We start from the raw sequence: 21343 nt of genomic DNA, 5'->3' as shown, positions 1-21343 counted from the left end.
CAAACTAGATCTGTGTTTATTAACATGTAAAGATGTCTTATATATACTGTTAAAATGTAAAAAAAAAAAAAAAAAAGATGTGTTCCACCTCTTTCAGAGACCCTGGTTTTTCTGTCCTCATTCCCCGAGGGGCTAATGTTTTTCCTTTTCCTTACCCAGATGTCTCCCTAGAACCAGCTAGGGAATCTGTGTAGATAAGAGAGACACACCATCTAGTTTCTGGAACAGTTCTGAATATAAATATTTTGAACTTCTGTACCCTACCTAATATAGTTTCCTGTGTTCCTACAGTTGGGACACTCCTAATTTCTTTTCTTTTTTTTTTTTTGAAGCAGAATCTCACTCTGGGGCCTGGACTAGTGCAGTGATGTGATCATAGCTCACCGCAACCTCAGACTCCTGGGCTCAAGGGATCCTCTTGCCTCAGCCTCCCAAAGCATTGGGATTATAGGTGTGAGCCACTTCGTCCAGCCAATATCCCTTTTATAGATGTGGAAACTGAGGTTCACAAAACAAAAAGATATGGCTCAGGTTTCTCTCCTGGGTTTGCTAAAGGAAACGGGGCCTGCTATGTGTCCTCTCAAAACGCGCCGGAGGTTGCCAGAGCAGGATTAAAAGGGCATGGAAATGTGAGCTGGAGAAAGAATAGAGGTGGGAGAGGGGTAGAAGTTGGGTTCCAGGGAGAGGGTTGTGGCGTAGAGAAGGTAAGGAAGGATGTCACCCCAAATTCTCACCCCTCCCCCAATAATACCTGTCAAAAAGTGGGCCTTCAGCAAATGAATGAATGAATGAACGAATGAAAAAAGGGAGACAAAGAGTTTATTGTTGTATGGGAAGGAGCACAAAGTCAAGAACAAAACCCTTCTCAACCTTGGTGGCCCCAGTTCTCCTGAGTCCCCCCACATTCACCAAATCTGTAAGGTCCCTCAAGTCTCCCCAAGTCTGGACAGTCGTGGGGTGGGAGGGGATCGTGTGCCCAATCCATGGGGATGGGGCTAAGTCACCCCCATGCTGAGTCTGTGCTCAGCTACCTACAGGTCCACTGACCTCAGTCCCTGCAATTCCCTGGCCAGGTCCGGCATGCAGGCCCCGTCGACTGAGAACCATGTTTGGAAACGCAGAGAGGAGCCCTGGTCCAGGCTTTGCAGGCGGAGAAGAATTTGATGGTGTCATCTGTGCAGTGAGGGTGCCCTGACCTCTAGGGACGGCAGGACCAAGAGCGAGGTGTCACCAGCCCCCAGAAGGTTGTCTAAGCCAGAGAAGGGTGAATTATGAATGAGGTCACTCTTGGTGACCCACCCTGTGCATCCAAAACATGGGAGCCCATCACCCCCAAGCCAGGCCCTGGCGCCTGACCATGGCTGCTGAATTGGGGAACAAAAAGGTGCTGGCTTTTTGGAAGGGGATGTGTCCTGTTGGATGGGGAGCTGGGCAAGAGTTGTAGTGCCTTACCTGGGGCAAGGGGCAGTGTCGCTGTGCATACCACTCCTGGCAGTACAGGCTGACCTGGATGCCCTGGCCCAGAAAGAGGAAGGTCCACATCAGCACGTTCCACGCTGGGCCCGTGTGCTGGTCGTGCATTGTGAAGTTCAGCAGCCCTGGCACAGGAGGAAAAGTTGTCACCCCAGCTGCAGATACTCGTGCCTTGTCTCCCTGGCTTCCCTCTCATCCCAGGGTACTGGGAAAAGATGGAACAGGAAGGCTCCACTGGGGAAGATCTTGAACCCAGCTGCGGAAACCCATGAAGGTCCAGTAGCTCATGTAAAACCAGGATTCCTCAGTTCACACTTCAATATCCTGATCTCCTACCGAACCTCCCAACCTTATCTGCTTTCTCCCCTCTGTCTTCCTCCATTGTGCCCTGGTCAAATGCTCTTCAACCAGAAACCTCCTCCCACAGCCCCTGGGATACCCACTTGCTGCCTCCCTCCCCACCCCACCTCTTCAGCCCAGCAGCTTCCTCTGGGTCCTAGGTGTGTGGCCTCCCCGCCATTAGTCTGGGATCTCCAGGAGCAGGACCCAGGCCTCCTCCCTCTGGATGGCTCCCCTCCAGTGGCATAGAGGCAAGCTCACCTCCAAAGACGAGGAAGAGCATTAGCATGACTGGGTAGAAGAACCCCAGGACGAAGCAGAAGATGTACTCATGGACCACTGCAGAGACCAGGAACACGCCCAGCATGGCTGCGCCTCGGGCCCGGCCGCCAAGGAGCTGGCAGGGCGAGGGAGGAGTGGGAAGTGAGTCTTCCTGAGCTCCACGAAGAGCCCACTCTTTAAGGAAGCCAGGAGGGAGTGTGGTGCAATGGAAAGAATATGGGATCTGGGTCAGAAGAGCTGACACTGGTCTTATCTAAGTGCATTTTATTGGCCCATTGGGCCGTAGCTGCAGTTTTAAAATAAGAAGGTAATAATACTTACTTCTCACGGTTAATGTGCTGATTAATGTATGTGAAAGACCTTGGTAACCGAAAATTGCTATATGCATGTTCCTCAGAAGGCTAAGGAGGGAAGAAATGCCTTGCGAAGGGGGTGGAATTAAGGATAAAGAAGGAAGAAAGTTAGATTGTAAGAAGGACTTCCCACCCATTGGGTTGGGTAGAATGAGGACAGATGAAATCTAAAGGACCCTTAGGTCTGGAAAGGTGGGTGGTACAGAGGGAGGGAAGGAGAGGATGGCTGGGTGGGCCTCTGTTAACTCTGGGACCTGAAGGGTCTGCAGAGCCCATACCCACAGCCCATCCTGATACACGTAGCTGTACAGCCAGTCATGGACCACCACGTTCCAAGTGCGGTAGTAGTTGGAGAAGGACGTTGAGTTCCACCAGTCCTGGGGAGGGAGTGGGGTCAGGGTCGGGGAAAGCAGGTGAGTACCCCAGGCTCCAGCTGCTCTCTGCTGCTCCCTCTGTGGGCACCCGGTCCCAGTGTTCCAGAAGGGCAGAATACAGACAGCAGGCACTCTCCCAGCCCCTGTCCTCCCTCCTGCTCCCCATCTCAGGAGAAGATTCTATAGTACCATGCACACAAAAGCAGTTAGCCCTGGCTGGCTGGGAGATGGAGGGGCAGCGCTATAACCACACCTAGAGGACCGCATTTCTCACTGTGGGAGCTCGGCAGCACAGCTGAAGGAACACCCAACGCAGCCACCATCTTCCCCAGATCCTTCCTTAACCCTCCCTGCCTCCAGCTTCCAACTGGCCCAGGTTCAGGCCCTCACCTGGTAGAACATTCGGTCTCCAAATCGTAGCATCTCCGCAAAGGCGTTGAGCCAGCAATGGAGGAAGGCAAAGAAGATGAGTAGCAGCATGAAGATGCCTGGTGTGTGGGGACAAGGGGCTGCAGGTCAGACAGCCCTACCTGGACCCCCAGGCAGCCCTGATCTGGGCTCTGAGGAGCCCCTGCCCAGCAACCAGGGCCCCAACTCTTACTAATCATTTATTAGTCACTCACAAATTCATGCATTCATTAATTCATCCATTTGCTCGTGTGCATTTACTTGGCATCTACTCGGTGCCAGATGTTGGGAATGCAAAGATGGATCTCACAGCCCCTAGCCACCGGGAGTTCATAGTGTTTGGAGAGAGACACATACAGAGACAGACACAGAGAGGCATGTCCAACCACGTAGCAAGGTCAAATGTAATGGGAGCTAAGCATGGAGGCCATCAATGTGCAGGGCAAGGGGTGGGTCATGGTAATTGATGGCTAGAAAAGGCAGGCTTCTCAGAGGAGGGGACATCTCAGCCATGGGCCTCCCAGGAACTAGATTCCATGGCTGGAAAATGGGGAAAGGGCATTCTAAGCTGAGGGGCCAGTATGAGCAAAGGCCCAGAGGCACGGAAGTGCATGTCTTTCAGGGCTTGTGGTGGGATGAGAAGACAGGCTGGGGCTGCATGGGAAGAGCCCTTGAATGCCAGACCAAAGTTAAATCTTATCTACAAGTGCCCACAATGGGTAATCACTGGAGGTTTTGAAGCAGGGTAGGGAATGATTCATTGGTCACAGGAAAGTTTGCCTGGGTGGCAGTGTCAGGGCTAGATGGGAGAGGAAAGATTTGGGTGCCAGGGAGATAGCTTAAGAGGCTGATATGGAGGGGGCGTTGGCTAGTAATCTGAACTGAAATTGCAGCAATGAGCACTGACAGGAGGGGACAGATACGAGGCGAGCTTCAGAGGGGGAAGGTGTTGAAACTGACGGAAGGTGAAGAGCGAGGCGTTCCCTAGCCCCATCTGGGTGGGCACACCTGGCAATGTGGCATGCAGGATAGAGAGCACCAGGGCACGGGTGCTGAAGGGCTTTCGGCTCATGTTGGCAAAGACAGGAACGCAGAGGCGACCCAGGATGAAGCAGGCGTAGAGCACACAGCCCAGGGCCTGGGGAGGGATGGGGCGCACACCTCTGGGAGCTGCCCATGGGATCGGACCTCTGGCTCAGCAGCTACCTCGTCTTCCCTTAGCACCACCCTGCCGCCTCCTCCCCAGGCCTCCCCCACCTCACTCCCAGCAATGTCTCCTCAGCCACCGTGAGTCACAGGTGGTCCACCCTTCTGCCCCATCTGCTGACCTGGGCGAAGTTCTTGGCCACATAATTCCACCTGACGTTGGGTGTCCTGCAACAGCAATGGGGATAATATGTTTCTCACCCTTTTATGCTGTTCCCTGCTCAGGCCGGGCACGGGTTCTGGGGCCTCTCTCCACAGCCCCCTCAATCCCGCAGGCCTGGGAGGACTATCTGGGTGTGTGGGGTCTAGGACACTTTGAATTTTCCATACCAGAGATGACAAATGGATTTTTAGCTTGGGTGTCAACTCAGGTGACCAACCACGAAGAGTATTCCTGGGATGTGTAGGATTTTCAGTACTAAAATCGGACAGTCTTGGGTAAACCAGGATAGTTGGTCACCCTCAGTCATAACGGGCTGTGCAATGAGAAGGAGTAGTCCACCTGCCAGGTCCTGGGGCCGGGGCACCGGGGGCAGAGATGCAGGGTCTTACCTGGGGTAAGTCTCCCTGTAGATGAGTGTGGGGCAGAACAGGAAGTAGAGGTAGCTAGAGAAACTGGGGACCTGGGCCCCCTTACCTGAGGAAGAATAAGCAGGTGGATTAGGGAGTGGGAGGGCGGAGGTGGGTAGGCTGCTGGGGAAGGGGGTGGGATTGGTGAGCGGAGAGACAGATAGGACAGAGGCGGGGGGGGGGGGGGGGGGCGGAGGAGGAGCTGGATGTAGGATCTAGATGCCGGCTGGGGGAGGCAAGTGGGCACGCAATGAGCGTGCTCTTTAATGCCCCCTCTTTGCTTCCATTTTAGGCACCCCATTTTCCAGTGCAGGACCTGCTGTGGCCAGAGCCTCACTTGGCGCCCACAAGTTCCACAACCCAGTCTCCTGCCCTTCTATCCTGACTTCCTGATACAGGCATACCTTGTTTTATTGCACCTTGCTTTACTGTGCTTCACAGATATTGCATTTTTTAACATACCGAAGGTCTGGCAACTCGGCATCAAGCAAGTCTATCAGTGCCATTTTTCCAACAGCATGTGCTCACTTTGTGTCTCTGTGTCACATTTTAGCATTCTCACAATATTTCAAACTTTTTCATCATTATTATATCTGTTATGGTGATCTGTGATCTTTAGTGTTACTGTTGTAATTGTTTTAGGATGCCTTGAATCACATCCATAGAAGACTGTAAACTTAATCAGTAAATGTGTGTGTTCTGACTGCTCCACTGACCGACACTTCTCCCATCTCTCTCCTCTCCTTGGGCCTCCTTATTCCCAGAGACACAATAATATTAAAATCAGGCCAATTAATACCCTTATGATGGCATCTAAGTGTTCAACTAAAAGGGATAGTCAAATATCTCTCACTGTAAATCAAAAGTTAGAAATGATTAAGTTTAGTGAGGAAGGCATGTCAAAAGCCAAGATAGGGGAAAAAATTGAACTCAATTCTCTGTGCTGACAAAAAAAGAAAAATAAGAAAAAAAGAAATAAAATAAAAAGCCAAGATAGGCTGAAAGCTAAGCCTCTTGCACCAGTTAGCCAAGTTGTGAATGCAAAGGAAAAGTTCTTGGAAGAAATTAAAAGTGCTACTCCAGTGAACACATGAATGATAAAAAAGCAAAACACCCTAACTGCTGATATTGAGAAAGTTTGAGTGGTGTGGATAGAAGATCAAACCAGCTACAACATTCCCTTAAGCCAAAGCCTAATCCAGAGCAAGGCCCTAACTCTCTTCCATTCTACGAAGGCTGAGAGAGGTGAGGAAGCTGCAGGCGAAAAGTTTGAGGCTAGCAGAGGTTGGTTCATGACGTTTAAAGAAAAGCCATCTCCATAACATAAAAGTACAAGGTGCAGCAGCAAGTTCTAGTCTAGAGGCTGCCACAAGTTATCCAGAAGATCTAGCTAAGATAATAGACGAAGGTGGCTATACTAAACAATAGATTTTCAATATAGACAAAACAGCCTTCTATTGGAAGAAGATGCCATTTAGCAATTTCATAGCTAAGGAGAAGTCAATGCCTGGCTTCGAAGCGTCAAAGGATAGATTGACTCTCTTGCTAGGGACTAATGCAGCTGATGACTTTAAATTGGAGCCAATGCTCATTTTTCATTCAAAAAATCCTAGAGCCCTTAAGAATCATGCTATTTTACCTGTGCTTTACAAATGGAACAGAGTCTGATGACAGCACATCTGTTTACAGTATAGTTTATTGAATACTTTAAGCCCACTGTTGAGATTTACTGCTCAGAAAAAAGATTCCTTTCAAAATATTACTACTCATTGACAATGCACCTGGCCACCCAAGAGCTCTGATGGGGATGTACAAGGAGATGAATGTTGTTTTCATGCCTGCTAAGACAACATCCATTCTGCAGCCCATGGATCAAAGAGTAATTTCAGCTTTCAAATCTTATTATTTAAGAAAGACATTCTGTAAGGTTATAGCTGCCATAGATAGTGATTCCTCTGATGGATCTAGGCAAAGTCAATTGAAAACCTTCTGGAAGGAATTCATCATTCTAGATTCCATTAAGAACATTCATGATTCATGGGAGAAAGTCAAAATATCAACAGTGACAGGAGTTTGGAACAAGTTGATTCCAACCATCAGGGATGACTTTGAGGGGCTGAAGACTTCAGTGGAGAAAATAACTGCAGATGTGGTAGAAATATTAATAGCAAGAGAACTGAAATTAGAAGTGGAGCCTGAATAAGTGACTGAATTGCTACAATCTCATGATAAAACTTTAATGGATGAGGAATTGCTTCTTATGAATGAGCAAAGAAAGTGGTTTCTTGAGATGCAATCCACTCCTTGTGAAGATGCTGTGAACATTGTTGAAATGATATCAAAGGATTTAGAATATTGTATAAACTTAGTTGATAAAGCACTGGCAGGGTTTGAGAGGACTGACTCCAATTTTGAAAGAGTTCTACTGTGGGTAAAATGCTATCACATAGCATCACATGCTACAGAAAAATCTTTCATGAAAGGAAAAGTCAATCAATGTGACAAACTTCATTGTTGTCTTAGTTTAAGAAACTACTACAGCCACCCCAAACCTCAACAACTGCCACCCTGATCAGTTAGCAGCCATCAACATCAAGGTTAGACCCTCGCTGAAGACTCAGATGATTATCAGCACTTTTTTTTTTGTTGTTGTTGAGACAGAGTCTCACTTTGTTGCCCAGCCTAGAGTGAGTGCCGTGGCGTCAGCCTAGCTCACAGCAACCTCAGACTCCTCGGCTTAAGCGATCCTACTGCCTCAGCCTCCCGAGTAGCTGGGACTACAGGCATGAGCCACCATGCCCGGCTAATTTTTTCTATATATATTTTTAGTTGTCCATATAATTTCTTTCTATTTTTAGTAGAGACGGGGTCTCACTCTTGCTCAGGCTGGTCTCGAACTCCTGACCTCGAGCGATCCACCCGCCTCGGCCTCCCAGAGTGCTAGGATTACAGGCGTGAGCCACTGCGCCCTGCCGATCATCAGTATTTTTAACAATAAAGTATTTTTTAATTAAAGTATGTACATTGTGTTTTTAGACATATGCTACTGCACACTTCATAGACTACAGTATAGTGTAAACATAACTCTTACATACACTGAGAACCCCAGAAATTCATGATTTGCTTTATTGCGGTGGTCTAAAACCAAACCCACAGTATCTCTGAGGTATGCCTGCATGAGGTTCTCATATCCTGGATTTTTCAGGCTGGGCGTGGAAATAGGAAAATGCCAGAAGTCCTGGGTAACAGAAGGGCCATCTCTCAGAGATGGGACCTGACCATGTCTAATGACTAAGGCCACAGAGCCCAGTGGGAGGCCAGAGCTGTGGCCTGGGGGCAAGATGGGATTGGGGAAGGCAGCACTTTTATGAGGATCCTGCAACTACTGGCTTCATTCCACCAGCCCAGTGGACTGAGCTCGCAACAGGGCCAGCTGCCCGCCTCACCTCCTCTGGCACGAAGGGTCCCAGGCACAGCCTCTCTCAGGAAGGAGTAGCTCTTCATCAGGAGCCTGACCTGAGGCGGAGTGGAAGGGAGGCCAAGTGGCTTTGGGCAAATCACTTAACCGCTCTGTGCTCTCATTCCCCACAGAGCCGGCAGGCAGGGTGTAAAATCTGTGTGGTCCGATCGCCTTATAGCCTAACACAGAGCGCTGCTGGCAGGAAGGGTAACCTTGGGGGGACAGGAGAGGCCCAGGCGGAGTCCTCACCCGGCCTAGCCCGTGCGACCGTGACTGCGACGTCAGACCATGTTTGCGAAGTGGTGAACTGGCGCCTCATTCGTTTACTGTTCCTTAGGAGCTGCGGGTTCCCCCCAGGTCCCTCACAACGGACTCTGCCCCTCGTCACTAGCTCCCCCTGCCAACTCTCTACCAAATGCCCTTCTGCTCTTTGAGAGCTGCCCCTGCAGGGATGGCCTGCCTGTTCCCTCCTGCCCCAGCAGCGCTTCACCCCTCACCTGCTCAAAGACCAGGACGCAGCGCGAGGCGGGCGGGAGCTGGTGCGCCACCGCCACGTGGACAGGCAGCACGCAGAGCACCGCTGCGTGGGCGGCCAGCAGCGAGCAGCCCAGGCCCGCCCCCAACGCCCGGGCGGCGCCCCTGGGTCCCGGCCTCGCCCACAGGCACAGGGCCTGGTAGGGCACCAGCAGCGTCGACAGGAACATGGGGACCCACGTGACCAGCGCCAGGGGCAGCTGTCCGAAGCTGAAGATCAATAGGTCAAACTCCAGCACCAGCCTTGGAGTGGGGAAAGAGAGACAAAGTGGACAAAAGTGTAGCCCGTCCTTGTCCCCTTACTCCTCGATCAGAGCTACTGGAAAATAAACAGAGGTATCTTGATCAGGTTGTGAGCTCCCCATCCCTGGAGGTGTTCAAGATGGCACCTCTGTGGCCCAGGGCTTCTGGAACAGGGTGCTGCCCGAGACTTAGTCCTGGAATAGGTTTGATTCTAAATGACCCTTAGAGGCCTCTGTGAATTTCATGGTGTTGCAGGAGGGCTCAGTACTCTGTATACCACAAGTGCTAGGATATGAGGTATCTAGACTGTGATTTTCCTTAGTTTTGTTCCTTTGGGGTGTCTATAATTGTAGACTTGAGCCAAGAGGATACAAGTTGTTCAGAGTTTTGTTTGCCTAGGTTAAGAGTGTATGGTTTGTGAAGGGGAAAAATTGGAAACAACCTAAATGTTGATTAATAAAAGACTAAATGAACAAAATCTGGCACCTCCATACTCTGCCATCATTAAAATGGGAAGATTCCTAAGGTAGATTATTAGGGAGTAAAAACAAATTGCAAAATAATAGGTACAGTATTTTATTTATGTAAAACCCACACAACAGACATCTCTTTGGTACTTATATACATATGGATGTCAATGCATGAAAAATGCTCTGGAGGGAAACTCACAACTGTTACAAATGGTTACCTCTGGGAAGAGGTCTGGGACTGAGGGCGTGGGCAAGAAGGACTGTCATTTTATGATAAAAAGTGTATTTGAACTTTTCACTGAGATTTTTATCCTTATAAAACTTGGATAATTGACAATAAAAATTTTACCAAAAGGAAGTACTATTGCTGAACCTGCAGATCCTTGGTCCTCTTCCTTTTGCTGCTTTCTAAGGCTGACTTAGGGTGAGGTCAGGGGACACGAGAATGCAGACCCCCAGGGGCAGACCGCCCTCTGAAGCTCATCCTTAGAGTTGCAGGGGTGCTCTGTGGGAAGAATGATCCACCAAGGCACTTGTGTGCATGTCTGGCTTCCTGGACAGATTGGAAGTACCTCACAGACAGGGATGGGGTCTGCCCTGCTCGCTTCTCTGGCCCCCAGGGCTGGTACTCAGTAGGTGCTCAGTGGCGGTTACTTGAGTGGAATAGAACTGACTTGGACAGGAAGGTGCATGGATGCGCATGTGTATGCACACATGTAATCTGCCCCAGGGCAAGGTCCTCACTGAGAAGTTTTTGAGAGGGATCATGGTGTCTCCAGAGTGGCTGGTTCCAGGAGACAGACCAAGGGCCATCCAAGGCTGCAGAGGGAAGGGGTCCTAGAGAGTGTTTTAGGTGGGAAGGTTGTTGGAAGCAGTGTGGGGGACTGGGGGCCCAGAGGGTCTGGCCAGATCGGGGTGCCTACCCCAGGGGGGAGGGGGCCTACCTGCCCTCATCAATGAAGTCGATGGCCAGCGTGCTGATGATGAAGACACACAGGCCGGCGATGAACATGTGGTAGATGGTGCGGAAGTGCTGCACCTCCATCAGCTCACTAGAGGGACAGGGCCCGAAGGTCAGTGTGGGAGAGTCCCCAGAGTTGCAGGGACTGGCTCAGGGTCTGTGCACATGAGGGCACAGGGCCTAGTGATCTGGATCTTCCAGCTAAAGGCTGGGACTTCTCCTGGTGGTCTTTCTTCCACAGCCATGCCCAGGGCAAATGGGGGAAAAGGAACCTTAGAAACCTTCTTCAAGTCCTCCCCACAAACCACCTGGAGCCTAGGGATGGGAAATGAGGTGACATGGCCCCTCAGCTGAAGCCTATTCTTTTCCTCCCATGCCCTGACTTACTCAAGCAGGGACTTGCGGATGACAAAAACTTTCCGTTTCCCCAGGGGTGGCTCCCGGGTCCTGAATTGAGACATTTGTTCAGAGTCAGGCCAGGAAGGAAGAAGGCAGTGGGCCGAGGGCGGGGCCATGCAGAAGGTCAATACTTGGGAACCAAGGGCAGTAGTAGGGGAAGGTCAGGGCCAGGGCAGAACAAGGTCCAGAAGGTGGAGGCCTGTGTCGGGAAGACAAGATGACAAGGGGAGAAGAGGGAAGGCTGAAGTCAGGGTCATGCCAAGGCTCGTAAAGGGTGCATAAGATGATGTCTATGGTCCACGATCCTTGCTATGGAGGAGCTGGCTGCAGCTGTTCCCCGGTCCCCTGGCCCCTCAGACTCACCTGCTCAAGGAATCTAGGGGAGTGGAGGGCAGAGGCCTGCCTTGTTGGGGATAGGATTGCACGGCCTCCCACATGACCTGATCCAGCAGCACCGTCAGCTGTCCTTGCGCTTGCTCCAGCAACTGTGTCTTCACAGCCTACAGGACAAAGCCAGGGCAGGGCCCACTGTCCCTCCATGCAGTCAGCCATCCTTTAATTCACCAAATATTTACTGAGCTTCTCTCTGTGCCAGGCACAGTGTTACGTGCTAGGAACAAAAAGATGAACAAGCCATGGTTCCTTCCCACAGGTTCCCCAGGAGTCGATCTTCTGGCTTCCCAGGGCAGCAGTGAGGACCAAGGAATGGCAGCACGAGCAAGGCTTGCGCTCCCTGGGTCTGAATTCCATCCACATCACCTCTGATCTGATCCTCACTCTCTTACCCCTGACCTCTAGCCCCACTAACAGAAAGACTGTTCACTGGCTGACTGTCAGTCCCTGGCCTGAGGACCTGTGCTTCAAACCCCCCATCTTAACCCTGAATTCTAACCTGAACTTTGAACTCAAGGACAAATCATCTTTATCACCAAGCCAGTCCTCAGCCCTGCCTCCCGCCACCCCAGGAACTCTCCATCTTAACCTCTGACCTCTGATGTCCCTCACCTCCATATGTTGGGACCATTGCTCCAAGTCTGGGGCTCTGTGCGTCTCAGCATTTCCTAGGAGGAGGGAGCAAAGGGCACACTCAAAGGGGACCAGTTAGAGTTCTGCCACTTTGTGCAGACCCAGAGGCATCCTCTGTCCAGGACGTGCTCTCTGAATGCTCAGCAGCCTTCCCCCTACCCCTGCCCCAACCCGCCAATATCTAGTGTCGTGGGTGAGCAACTAGAAGGGGAAGTTGTTTTTGCAGGTAGTGAGGAGGCCATTAGCAAGCAGGGGGCCTGATGACAAGACTAGAAAATGCCCAGGGAACAGGAAGCTGCTCCGTTCACCCTCTGGGGTTAAAGGGTCAGAAAGATAAGGTAAGGGCACAGCTCTCAATAGCCCCTTCTCCTCCATGTCTCAGCTGGGTGGCTTGGGGGAGCGGCCGGGGTCTGCCTTCCTTGACCTCCCAGGACAGCTGGAAAGATTGACATTAGACAGCAGGAGCCTCCCCTCAACAGTGCATCTCTTCCCAACCCCTCCTGAGCCTCTGCACTCCCAGAGGGTGGCTCACCTTCTCCAGAGTGTTGCTCCTCCTGCTCCCCTTTCGGCCCATCTCTCCTCCGCAAATGGCCACCCCTAGGCTCCATGATGTGGGTCTTGAGTGGGCAGCAGGCAGTCCTTACCTGTATTCCCTCCTTTCCCTCCCAGCCTGCCCTGCCCTGCTCAGCTCTTGTCTCACTCAGCTCAGCTGGCAGCTCCAAAGACTAAAGTCCTTTCAGGAGGAGAGGGCCTCCTGGAGCCTGATAGGTTATCTGATCTGGAGGGCAGCTTCTCAGGTATAGGCTCTGCTCTGCTGTCTGTTGCAGAACAGTTGCATCTCTTTAACACCCCAGTCACCGCCCAGACTCCTGGCTCCAAGTGTGCTGTCCCTCCCACAGGAATGGCCACTGTGCATGGGGAGGGGAACTTTGCCTCTCTGAGGCTTAACCAGCACGGCTAGCCTTCCATCTCTCCCCAGCAGGCCGGAGGTCAGGGAGGAGTCAGAACATCTTCACATATCAGTGCATTCAGCTCCCTTAGACCGCAGGAGTGGGATTGTATGCGTGCGGTAACATTCTCATGGGGTCGGCACCCCTGATACTCATGGTGGTGCGGCCCCTCCAGGAAATGCTGGGTGCCACGGCCCTTGAAAGTCACCTCTTCCGGACACTGCTTGGGTTAGCATGTAGGCAGACAGGAGAGTAAACAAACACTTATTCAGCACCTAAGGATTGCCAGGTATTGTAACATACAGAAGAACCAGAAATAAACCTCCCGCTATTATTTACTGGCTGCGTAATTTCAGGCAAGTGACCCAAACTTTTTTTTTTTTTTAACATAACCTCAAGATTTTATTGTCTTCATAATAAAACAAAAGATGCTTAGAACTGGATCACTTGGCCCTTTCTCTTCTTATCTCCTCCCAGTTCAAACTGCTTGCATCTCTTGATAGCCAGCATTCTCTTAGATCTGCAGTTGGCCTCCACACACTCAAGGCTCAGCACAATCTTCTTTGTAGTTTTAGCCTTTTTCCGGAAAATCGGCTTAGTTGCCCACCATAGCCACTCTGCTTCCTATCATAATGCTGCTTTCCCTGGGCATACAGAGAATCCTTGCCCTTCTTGTACTGTGTCGCTTTGTGGGATTGGTGCTGGCCACATGTCTTACAGAAAGCCCGGTGGGTTTTAGGAACGTTCACCATGTTTGCGCACTATTGGCAACGAAAGAAAGAGCGACCCAAACTTTCTAAGACACAGTTTCCTCCTGTGAAAAATAGGGCAAAATCCCTAACTCACAAGGTGATTGCAAGCACAAGAAGAGGTAGTCTAGGTAAAATCACATGGTTCAGGGCCATGGGATGAGCTCACATATAAATAACAATTTCCTTCCCTTTTTAGTAAGGAAGTAACAGAAGAGTAAGGGCTTTGAGAGTTCCTCTTTGCTGGGTTCCTGCTGGCAATTAACTATTAATCCCTCCCCTCCCCCTTGTGTCCAAAGATCAGTGTTAGAAACAAGGTCACAACAGATTGAGGCCATGATCTCAGTGATTCCTCCCACCCCCCAACTCCCAGTGGGTAGCTGGGTGAGGCTTGAGGGCTCGAAGCCTCTGCCAGTGGCTTCTCCTGTGTTCCAAGTACAGCAGGAAGGAATGAAGGTAGTTTCTAAGAAAGGGAGACTGCTACGGGTGGGCTGCAGTCGGAGCAGAGAGAGGGCCAGGGGCTCCTGAACTGTGAGAGGTAGACACAGAGACATAAGCCAGAGACCCCCAACACAGCTTTATTAACACCCCAAGCCAACATCAACAATCTCTCCAACTAGATGTGAGGGGGCAAGGGGTCAGGGCCTGAAGGTGGATTGTGGGGCTCAGAGCCCCTGCGTTAGTCATCACTCAACAAATAACCCAAGATGACGGCCTAGTGGCCCTGCAGCCCCTCTCACCCACCAGCTTCAGCCGCTACTCCCGGTGGGGCAGGGGGAGCTTCCTTCGCCATCTGGAGACCCTGCCAGGGGCTGGCCCATCCGATCCACACACCAGCAGGGACCTCGGCGCTGCCCCTGGGAGGAGCGGCACTGGGGAGAGAGGCACACAGATCAGGGGGGAGGCTTCCAGCAGAAGGGCGGGGACTCCTGGGGCTGAGGATGCACAAGCATCTTGGAGTTCTCTCAGGACAGTGAGGTCCACTGGGCTCCCTTTCCTTGGCTCCCCCTCTTCAAGCAATAAATTGTGTGCATTCTGCTAGCCCAGAACAGTAGTTTTCCAAGTGCTGTTCCGAAACCAACAGCACCAGCATCACTAGGGAGCCTGTTAGAAATGCAAATTCTCAGGCCCCACCCTAGATCTACTGAATGGGAAACTGCAGGTAGGACTTGGCCAGTAAGCCGTCTGCCCATAAGCCCTCCAGGTGATGCTGATGCCCCAAGTCTGACAGCCGCTCAGCTAGCCCATTCCTTAGGTCCTTTAAGTCCTCTACTACAATGTATGCTTGGTTATTCTTTGTCTGTGTGGGTCCTAAAGTTGGAAGATCCTTAAAGACAGGGACAGTGTCTTATTTATGCAACTTTGTAAACTGCCCCCCAACCCCCATAGGAACCTCATGCTGGAGCAAGGGCAGAAGAGGCAGAATCTCACCTGCCGCTTCCGGTAGAAGCCTCGATGGTCACAATTAGGCACGTAGAGGGTGTGAGCCCCTCGGTAGACCTCGGTCTGCAGTTGCTGCAGCACTGACTCCAGGTGTCTGCGGCATGGGCCCTGGGGGAGGGAGAGCAGGCAGCTCAGGACTGCTCCAGCCCAGTTCCCCTGAACAGCCCATCGGCCCCACCAGCCAGGCTTCCAGGGCCGGCACCGGAGACTTCTCCAAGCCCAAGGCAGAAATCTCAGATGGAAGCCTGCAGGGCTCCCCACTCCTCCTGTCCCAAACGCACCATCTCGGAGTCTTGGACACTCCCAGAACCGGGCCGGGCCGGAGTGGTAGAGGTCCCTGGATTCCTCTGTTGGTCTCTGCGGGTCACGTCCTGTGTGCGGGCAGTCTCTGCTTGGGGCTTACTCTCTTTGGGATTCTCCTCTACAACCCCCAGAAGAATGGGAGAAGAAGGGGTCAGGAATGAGGCAGATGCCAATGACCAGAGCCACGTGGAGAGGGGCCCTCCCACCACTACCCACTGACGTGGGAGACAGAAGGGGCCTTATGGATGGGGAGAAAAGTACGGAAAGTTAGAACCTGGCGCCACTGTTACCTTATGCTGGCCTTAGTTTCTTTCTCTGACAAATAGTTATATGACTTTTCCTGACAGTATTCCCCAATAGTCCCCAGAGTAATTTTACGGCTTATAACGGAGAACCATTTTGGAAAGCAAAAGCCAAGAACAAATTCAAAGTACTATTAGTTATTGCGAGGCTTTGGGCTTCGAGTGAGAAGACCTGGCTGTTCCACCAGAGGCCAGAAGGGGGTGCACCAAGCCAGGGAGATGGGGCAGTAGAACAACGGATGTAGGAGGGGGTCAACAGGGACCTAAGCGGAATGTGTGTCCCGGCTGTGACCCTGCTGTGACTCAGCCCACCTCTCCCAGGCCTGAGATGTGGTTACTTTTGGGGCACTGCAGTGGGGACCTCTCCCTCTGGTCCCCTGTGGCTCAGGCCAGGTCAACCCTGTGGTCCCAGGAGCATACGGATTCAACTCTTAACCAGGATGGGCTGAGAGCAGATTGCAAAGGTGCAGGGAATGAGGGGCTTCCAACTGGCAGGTTGCTCTTGGCTCTGGAGATAGTTCCTGGGGGGCCTGGGGAGAGCTCAGGACTGGGAAGGGGTGAGGAAATGAGTCAAGGCTAGGAAAAGGCAGGGAGGGGAGCATGTACTGTTTGGAATTTGCGCCGGCTATAAAATTAGATATTGGAACCCCTGAAGGGGTCCCCTCTCTCCCTCCCTGCCCAAAGACAAGCTCCCAAGTAACTGCTACTTGCAACGGAGAGCCATTTCCTCTGCAATCCTGGGTGTGATCCTTCTCCCTGAGGGTACCCCACCCTCCTCAGACCCTGTCCCGCATTCCCTCCATTTAGTACCCAGTCATGACCATGATCCACACTGCCTTCTCCCACCCAGACCACCTCTTCTGGAAGGACCCTTAGAAGCCTGCACTCAGGCATTTGGAACTGAAAGAAACACCAAGTTAATTTTCCATCCCTTGCCCTGGAAGAAACTAGGAGCTCAGATTTGTCTGGGGTAGGAGCAGTTTGCATTTTCTGCCCTCCTCATCTCCCTGCTGCCCCCCCATCTTTTGGGTGCTGATTCACTTCTGTCCCACCCACCCAGTGACTCTGCTTGCATTCTCCTCCTTGGAGTAGGGTGGGGTAGGTGGGTGAAGGATTCTGAGCAGGTTTAAATCATAACCCTGATTTGGCAGATTCCCTCTTTTCCCACCTCTTTCTCCCTCCCCCTGGGCCCACACAGTGCCTGCCCTCTGTCCCTAGTCAAGCCTAGTACAACTCTGGATTTGGAGCATCTTTGATCCTAGACCCCTTCTGTTCAGGTGCTTCGAACACTGGTATTAAGAGGATAGAAGGAGACGTTTCTCAGCCTGTGCAGAATTTGGAAGTCTGGGGTTCCCTTCCCTCCTTCTCCAAGCAGAAGCTGGGAACAACATTTGGGTCCTTTCTCCAGCTTGAGCATCTAGGGTTGAAGGAGCTGGACCTGCAGGGGCACGTGGGTTGCCCCAAAACCCTCCATTTCCCCCTCCCCCGCCTGCTCCCTCTAGGGAAAATAAATAGCGGTATCAAAAAAGAAGGCGGAGAGCTCAGACACCTCCAGCTCTCTACCCAGGTCCCCTAGCCACACCCCACCCTCCTAGCTGCTTCCTGCGCTTGCCCCTCCCCACCCTCCAAGGTGCCCCCCAGGTCGGGGAGTAGGAAGCGTCAAGGTCAGGACCCTGCGGCTCACAAGGCCGCCCAGCCCCGGGAGATGCGAGTCCCACGTGGGTGGGGAAGGGGCGGGGCGCGGACTCACCCGCGGGCGCGCGGGTCCGGCTGCAGCTGCCTCGGCCCAGCAGCAGCGCCCGCAACGGCGCCTTGTCGTCCTTGGGCGGCTGGCACTGCAGTCCTGGGGCGCAGTTAGGGGTGTAGACCCCGCACTGCTGCCCCTCTTTCCTGACACAGCCCTCAGCTTCTGCACAGCCCTCCGCTGGCGACCCCACATCCTCCTCCTCCACGCAGCCCCCTGGACAGCCCGCCTGCACCCCCTGCCCGCAGCCTGGGCACCGCGCCAAAGCGCCTCCTGGGCTGGCAGCGAGCAGCAGAGTGAGCAGCAGCAGTGGCGGCAGCAGCCTGTGGGGGGTCATGGTCATGATTTTTTGCCCCGTCCGCTTCTCCCGAGCAGTTGTAGCGCAGCTGCCGCTCGCCGCCGCCCCTCTGCCTTAAGTAGCCGCCGGTCTGGGGCCCGGCCCTTTAAGAGCCAGGTGAAGGGGGGGAGGTGGAGAAGGCAGGGGCATTCCCTAAACTGGGTGGGACTGGAGAGCCCCCCCCACCTGGGTCCTCCCCACTCTTCTCTCTCCCCTCCCTTCCCAGTTTCTGTTTACTTCTCAAATTGCTCTGATTTTTCTTGCTTTGTTCCTGGGAATCTAGCCCGGAATTTGGGAGCTGTACAGCTGGCTGGAGGGAATGGAGGGTGGGGAGGGGTGGAGGAAGGGGAGGGCGGGAGGATACGCTCTTGTGCGTGAGTGTGTGTGTGTGTGTGTGTGTGTGTGAAGATGAAGGACAGGCAGGGGCCCTGTGGAGAGTGGGAAGATGGGGGGCTAAAAGGGAACTGAGAAGGGATGGGGGTTCCCAAGAGGGATGTGAATGAATGTGTAGAGACAGAGAAAAGATGGAGATGAGGGATGATGGGGTCGTGGGAGGACCTACTGCTGGTGGGAGAAGAAGACCAACCGCGAGAAGGGGAGGGGCCAAATTGGGAAAGGGGCAAGAGAAAGTATCCCTGAGATGTGGCCATGGGGAAAGGGGTGTGAGGGGTGCCCGACTGGGTAAGATGATAGAGGGGTTGGGGGAGCAGGGATGGGAAGGAATACACCCTGAATGAACTGTGGGAAACCCCAACATTGTGGTGGGGCATGTTGAGTCAGCCTCTCCTTGGAGAGAGGCTGAATGCACAGGGTGAGAACTGGCCGAACACCTGGGAGGCAGGAAAAGGGGGAAATTAGGCAGTTGAAACTATGGAGGGGGGACAAAGGTTAGAGGAGCCTATATTCTGCATGCTCTTGGGGATAGTGGCCAGAGAACAGACCTCCCCAGACACATGCCTGCCCTTCAGGTCAGCCTGCTCCTCTGTCCCTCTCCTCTGTCCCCTTCCTCTGTCCCCTTCTCCCCCAGCCATCTGTTGGGTTTTCTACGTTCATGAGGCTGTGCTGTGCCCAGGGGCCTTCAGAGAGGGACTGGTCTGGGTGTTTCTGTCTGCCCACTCGTCCACCTTAGCTCCAAGAGTCTGCCTCAACTGCTGCCCACCTGCTTCCCCAGCACTCCTTGCAAGAGGCAGGAAGAGGGACTGTTTCCTTCGGCAACCCACACCCACCCAGCTCCGAGTTATGCAACCGGCCATCTCATTCTTTCCTAAAACAAGGGCTCTGGGCAGTGACTAAGTTTAAATTCTGGGCCCCCAAGCAAGAATGTCAGCAAGGGCTTCCTGAACTTTTAGGTAAATACAAAATAAAATGAACCTCCCTCTCAGCACCACCCCTCCCCACAGGCTCTCCTGGGACCCCAGGACCTGCATTTAGGAGGAGCAGTAGTTCCCTGGTACCCTGAGATACTGATGCAAGTTGGACAGGCAGTGAGGAGGGGGATTGTGGGGCAGCTCTCCTCTACCTATGCTCTTCCACTCCCAGCCCCAAGCTGTGAACCTGGGTGGGGAGGTTGGTTCCTGTCCCCCAAACCCTTATCACTATTTTGCCCTGCACATGGTTGTGGCTAGGGTCTTCCTCCTGGATTCCAGCTTGGTGCTTCTGAGTAAAACGGAAAAGCCTGCAGGAAGTTGGGATGCGGGAAGAGATGGCTGTGTTCTTCACAGCATCCCAGTGTGGCTTAAAGATGCTTGTGCTCCTTCTTTGTAGGTTACCCTGCAGAAAAAGCCCAATACTCTCCTACCTTCTAACATCCACCACTCCCTCCTCGATCCCCTCCCCCTCCCACACCACCACCTCTACAGATTCCCCTGCTCTGCTCCCTGCTCCCACCTGCCCAGCTCGGTTCCTCCCTAGAGTCACAGCTGGGTTGCACAGCCCAGTATAGCATCCACCACCCCAGCACTGCACTTCCCTTTCCCCCCATCCTCCAGCGCGGATGTCCGGTGTCGCATGCCCACCAGTGCTGGGGTCTCAATGGTCTCCTTTTTGCAGACTGAAACTCTTGAACGCTGCTTTTCCTCCCTCTGGGATGCCCTCTGCTCAGCACCCAGAGCAGAGATCTGAAGCACACCGTGGGCACTCAGGCTGGAGCGTGGGCCACGGCAGAAACCCTGGGGATTCTGTCTGGCCTCTGCATGAGAAGTTTGCTGAGAAGCCGCTGCCAGGGCTGAGAAAAGGCTAAATAGCTTGGGCTGTTACTTAGGTTTTTCTATAAATAAACTCTGCTGGGACTTCCTCCCCCCCTTCCATGTTACCCTCTGTTCTACTGATTGATCCCTTATGCTTAGCATCTCTCGCACCCAGCCTTCCAGATCCAGGGCACCCCCAGGTGCTGACTTCATTCTGAGAACACAGGGTAAAGGAAGGGGCCTGCCTGGACCCTATTCAGCTTTAAGTCTGAGGTGAGAAGTGGTGGCACTTCTGTCCATAGACAGAAAGACCCAGAGAGGAAGATCGGTGACCATGACGACATGGCCTAAGTCTGGCATGGGCCTGAGGGGAACTGTTGTGGGAACCTCAGCTGGTCTCCAGCCTGTTTTGTGCCATCTGTCCCACGCACGCCCTCCAAACTGGTCCTGCTGAAACTCAGTCCTGATCCCTGTGACTCTCTCCTCCTCAAGGCCATCGAGAGTATTGCATGTCCTCCTGCCTCCACAGGCCCTGTGCTCCATCTGGCACTCACTGCCCGTGGACAATGGCCCTGCGAACACACTCCCATTCTGCCAGCTGGTTGAACTGCTTTCCCCAGAACCCCGCTGCGCTGCGGTTTCCCATCTTGGGTACTGAACTGAGCTAAGGGGAAGTGAAGATGAGACATAATTGGTGTTCAGAGGTAATTTCTTCCCCTGGACTCCAGGCTTTCAGCTCGCAGGGACTAAACCCTCCCCGCACTCCACTCACCAAAAGCTAAATTCTGCAACCTCTTTCCCACCTCTTGGCCAGTTGAGGCCTTTCCTTCCTTTGATTTCATCCACATTATTGAGTTGCTATTTTGTGTTTTTGCTTTATTTATTTATTTATTTATTTGAGACAGAGTCTCACTCTGTCACCTGGGCTAGAGTGAGTGCCCTGGCGTCAGCCTAGCTCACAGCAACCTCAAACTCCTAGGCTCAAAGGGATCCTCCTGCCTCAGCCTCCCGACTTGCTGGGACTACAGGCACTCACCACCACGCCTGGCTAATTTTTTCTGTTTTTAGTAGACACGGGGTCTCACTCTTGCTCAGACTGGTCTCAAACTCCTGACCTCAAGTGATCTTCCCACCTGGGCCTGCCAGAGTGCTAGGATTACATGCTTGGCCAATTTTTGCTTCTTTTCTTGTGCTTATTTTTCCAGTTAGATTGTGAGTGTTTTGAGAACAG

At 52.6% G+C, this 21343-nt stretch overlaps 2 protein-coding genes and 1 pseudogene across 6 annotated transcripts; all 3 read right to left on the bottom strand.

Moving 5' to 3' along the window:
• Positions 1-410: 410 nt before the first annotated feature.
• SOAT2 (sterol O-acyltransferase 2) lies at positions 411-12960 on the bottom strand. Of its 5 annotated transcripts, XM_069490838.1 has the most exons (15): positions 12631-12957; positions 12078-12133; positions 11436-11572; positions 11061-11120; positions 10657-10764; positions 8963-9242; positions 8452-8521; positions 4988-5072; positions 4558-4603; positions 4238-4367; positions 3212-3309; positions 2726-2824; positions 2074-2209; positions 1453-1598; positions 762-1249 (listed from the first exon to the last, which is right to left on the bottom strand). In XM_069490838.1, exons 1-15 carry the CDS (start codon positions 12704-12706, stop codon positions 1199-1201), a joined length of 1578 nt encoding a protein of 525 aa, XP_069346939.1. In that variant the 5' UTR covers positions 12707-12957; the 3' UTR covers positions 762-1198. The 5 variants fall into 5 exon arrangements, with proteins under 5 accessions (XP_069346940.1, XP_069346941.1, XP_069346942.1 ...); XM_069490842.1 differs by having other exon boundaries at positions 412-1598; positions 12631-12819; XM_069490839.1 differs by lacking the exon at positions 12078-12133 and having other exon boundaries at positions 411-1598; positions 12631-12960.
• Positions 12961-13480: 520 nt separating this feature from the next.
• LOC138397102 (large ribosomal subunit protein eL42-like) lies at positions 13481-13800 on the bottom strand (annotated as a pseudogene).
• Positions 13801-14359: 559 nt separating this feature from the next.
• IGFBP6 (insulin like growth factor binding protein 6) lies at positions 14360-18180 on the bottom strand. Its single transcript, XM_069490708.1, has 4 exons — positions 17596-18180; positions 15522-15661; positions 15229-15348; positions 14360-14669 (listed from the first exon to the last, which is right to left on the bottom strand). The coding sequence occupies exons 1-4, from the start codon at positions 17930-17932 to the stop codon at positions 14547-14549; spliced, it is 720 nt and encodes a 239-aa protein (XP_069346809.1). The 5' UTR covers positions 17933-18180; the 3' UTR covers positions 14360-14546.
• Between the last annotated feature and the right edge of the window lie 3163 nt (positions 18181-21343).

Source organism: Eulemur rufifrons, chromosome 16 (genome assembly GCF_041146395.1).
Source record: "Eulemur rufifrons isolate Redbay chromosome 16, OSU_ERuf_1, whole genome shotgun sequence".
In the NCBI taxonomy this organism is placed as follows: domain Eukaryota; kingdom Metazoa; phylum Chordata; class Mammalia; order Primates; family Lemuridae; genus Eulemur; species Eulemur rufifrons.
The sequence above is the reverse complement of the archived record's forward strand: the minus strand, read 5'-3'. Positions and strand labels throughout refer to the sequence as shown.

Excerpts from the sequence above, each read along its gene's own strand:
- SOAT2 (XM_069490842.1), bottom strand. The coding sequence starts at position 12,706 with ATGGAGCCTAGGGGTGGCCATTTGCGGAGGAGAGATGGGCCGAAAGGG. Across the intron at positions 9,243-10,656 it reads GACTTCATTGATGAGGGCAG|GCTGGTGCTGGAGTTTGACC; the intron begins GTAGGCCCCCTC and ends CCCCACTCCAAG. Across the intron at positions 5,073-8,451 it reads GACCCTTCGTGCCAGAGGAG|GTAAGGGGGCCCAGGTCCCC; the intron begins GTGAGGCGGGCA and ends ATTCTTCCTCAG.
- IGFBP6 (XM_069490708.1), bottom strand. The coding sequence starts at position 17,932 with ATGACCATGACCCCCCACAGGCTGCTGCCGCCACTGCTGCTGCTCACT. Across the intron at positions 15,662-17,595 it reads CCGGACCCGCGCGCCCGCGG|AGGAGAATCCCAAAGAGAGT; the intron begins GTGAGTCCGCGC and ends TGGGGGTTGTAG. Across the intron at positions 14,670-15,228 it reads GCTTCTACCGGAAGCGGCAG|TGCCGCTCCTCCCAGGGGCA; the intron begins GTGAGATTCTGC and ends CTCTCTCCCCAG.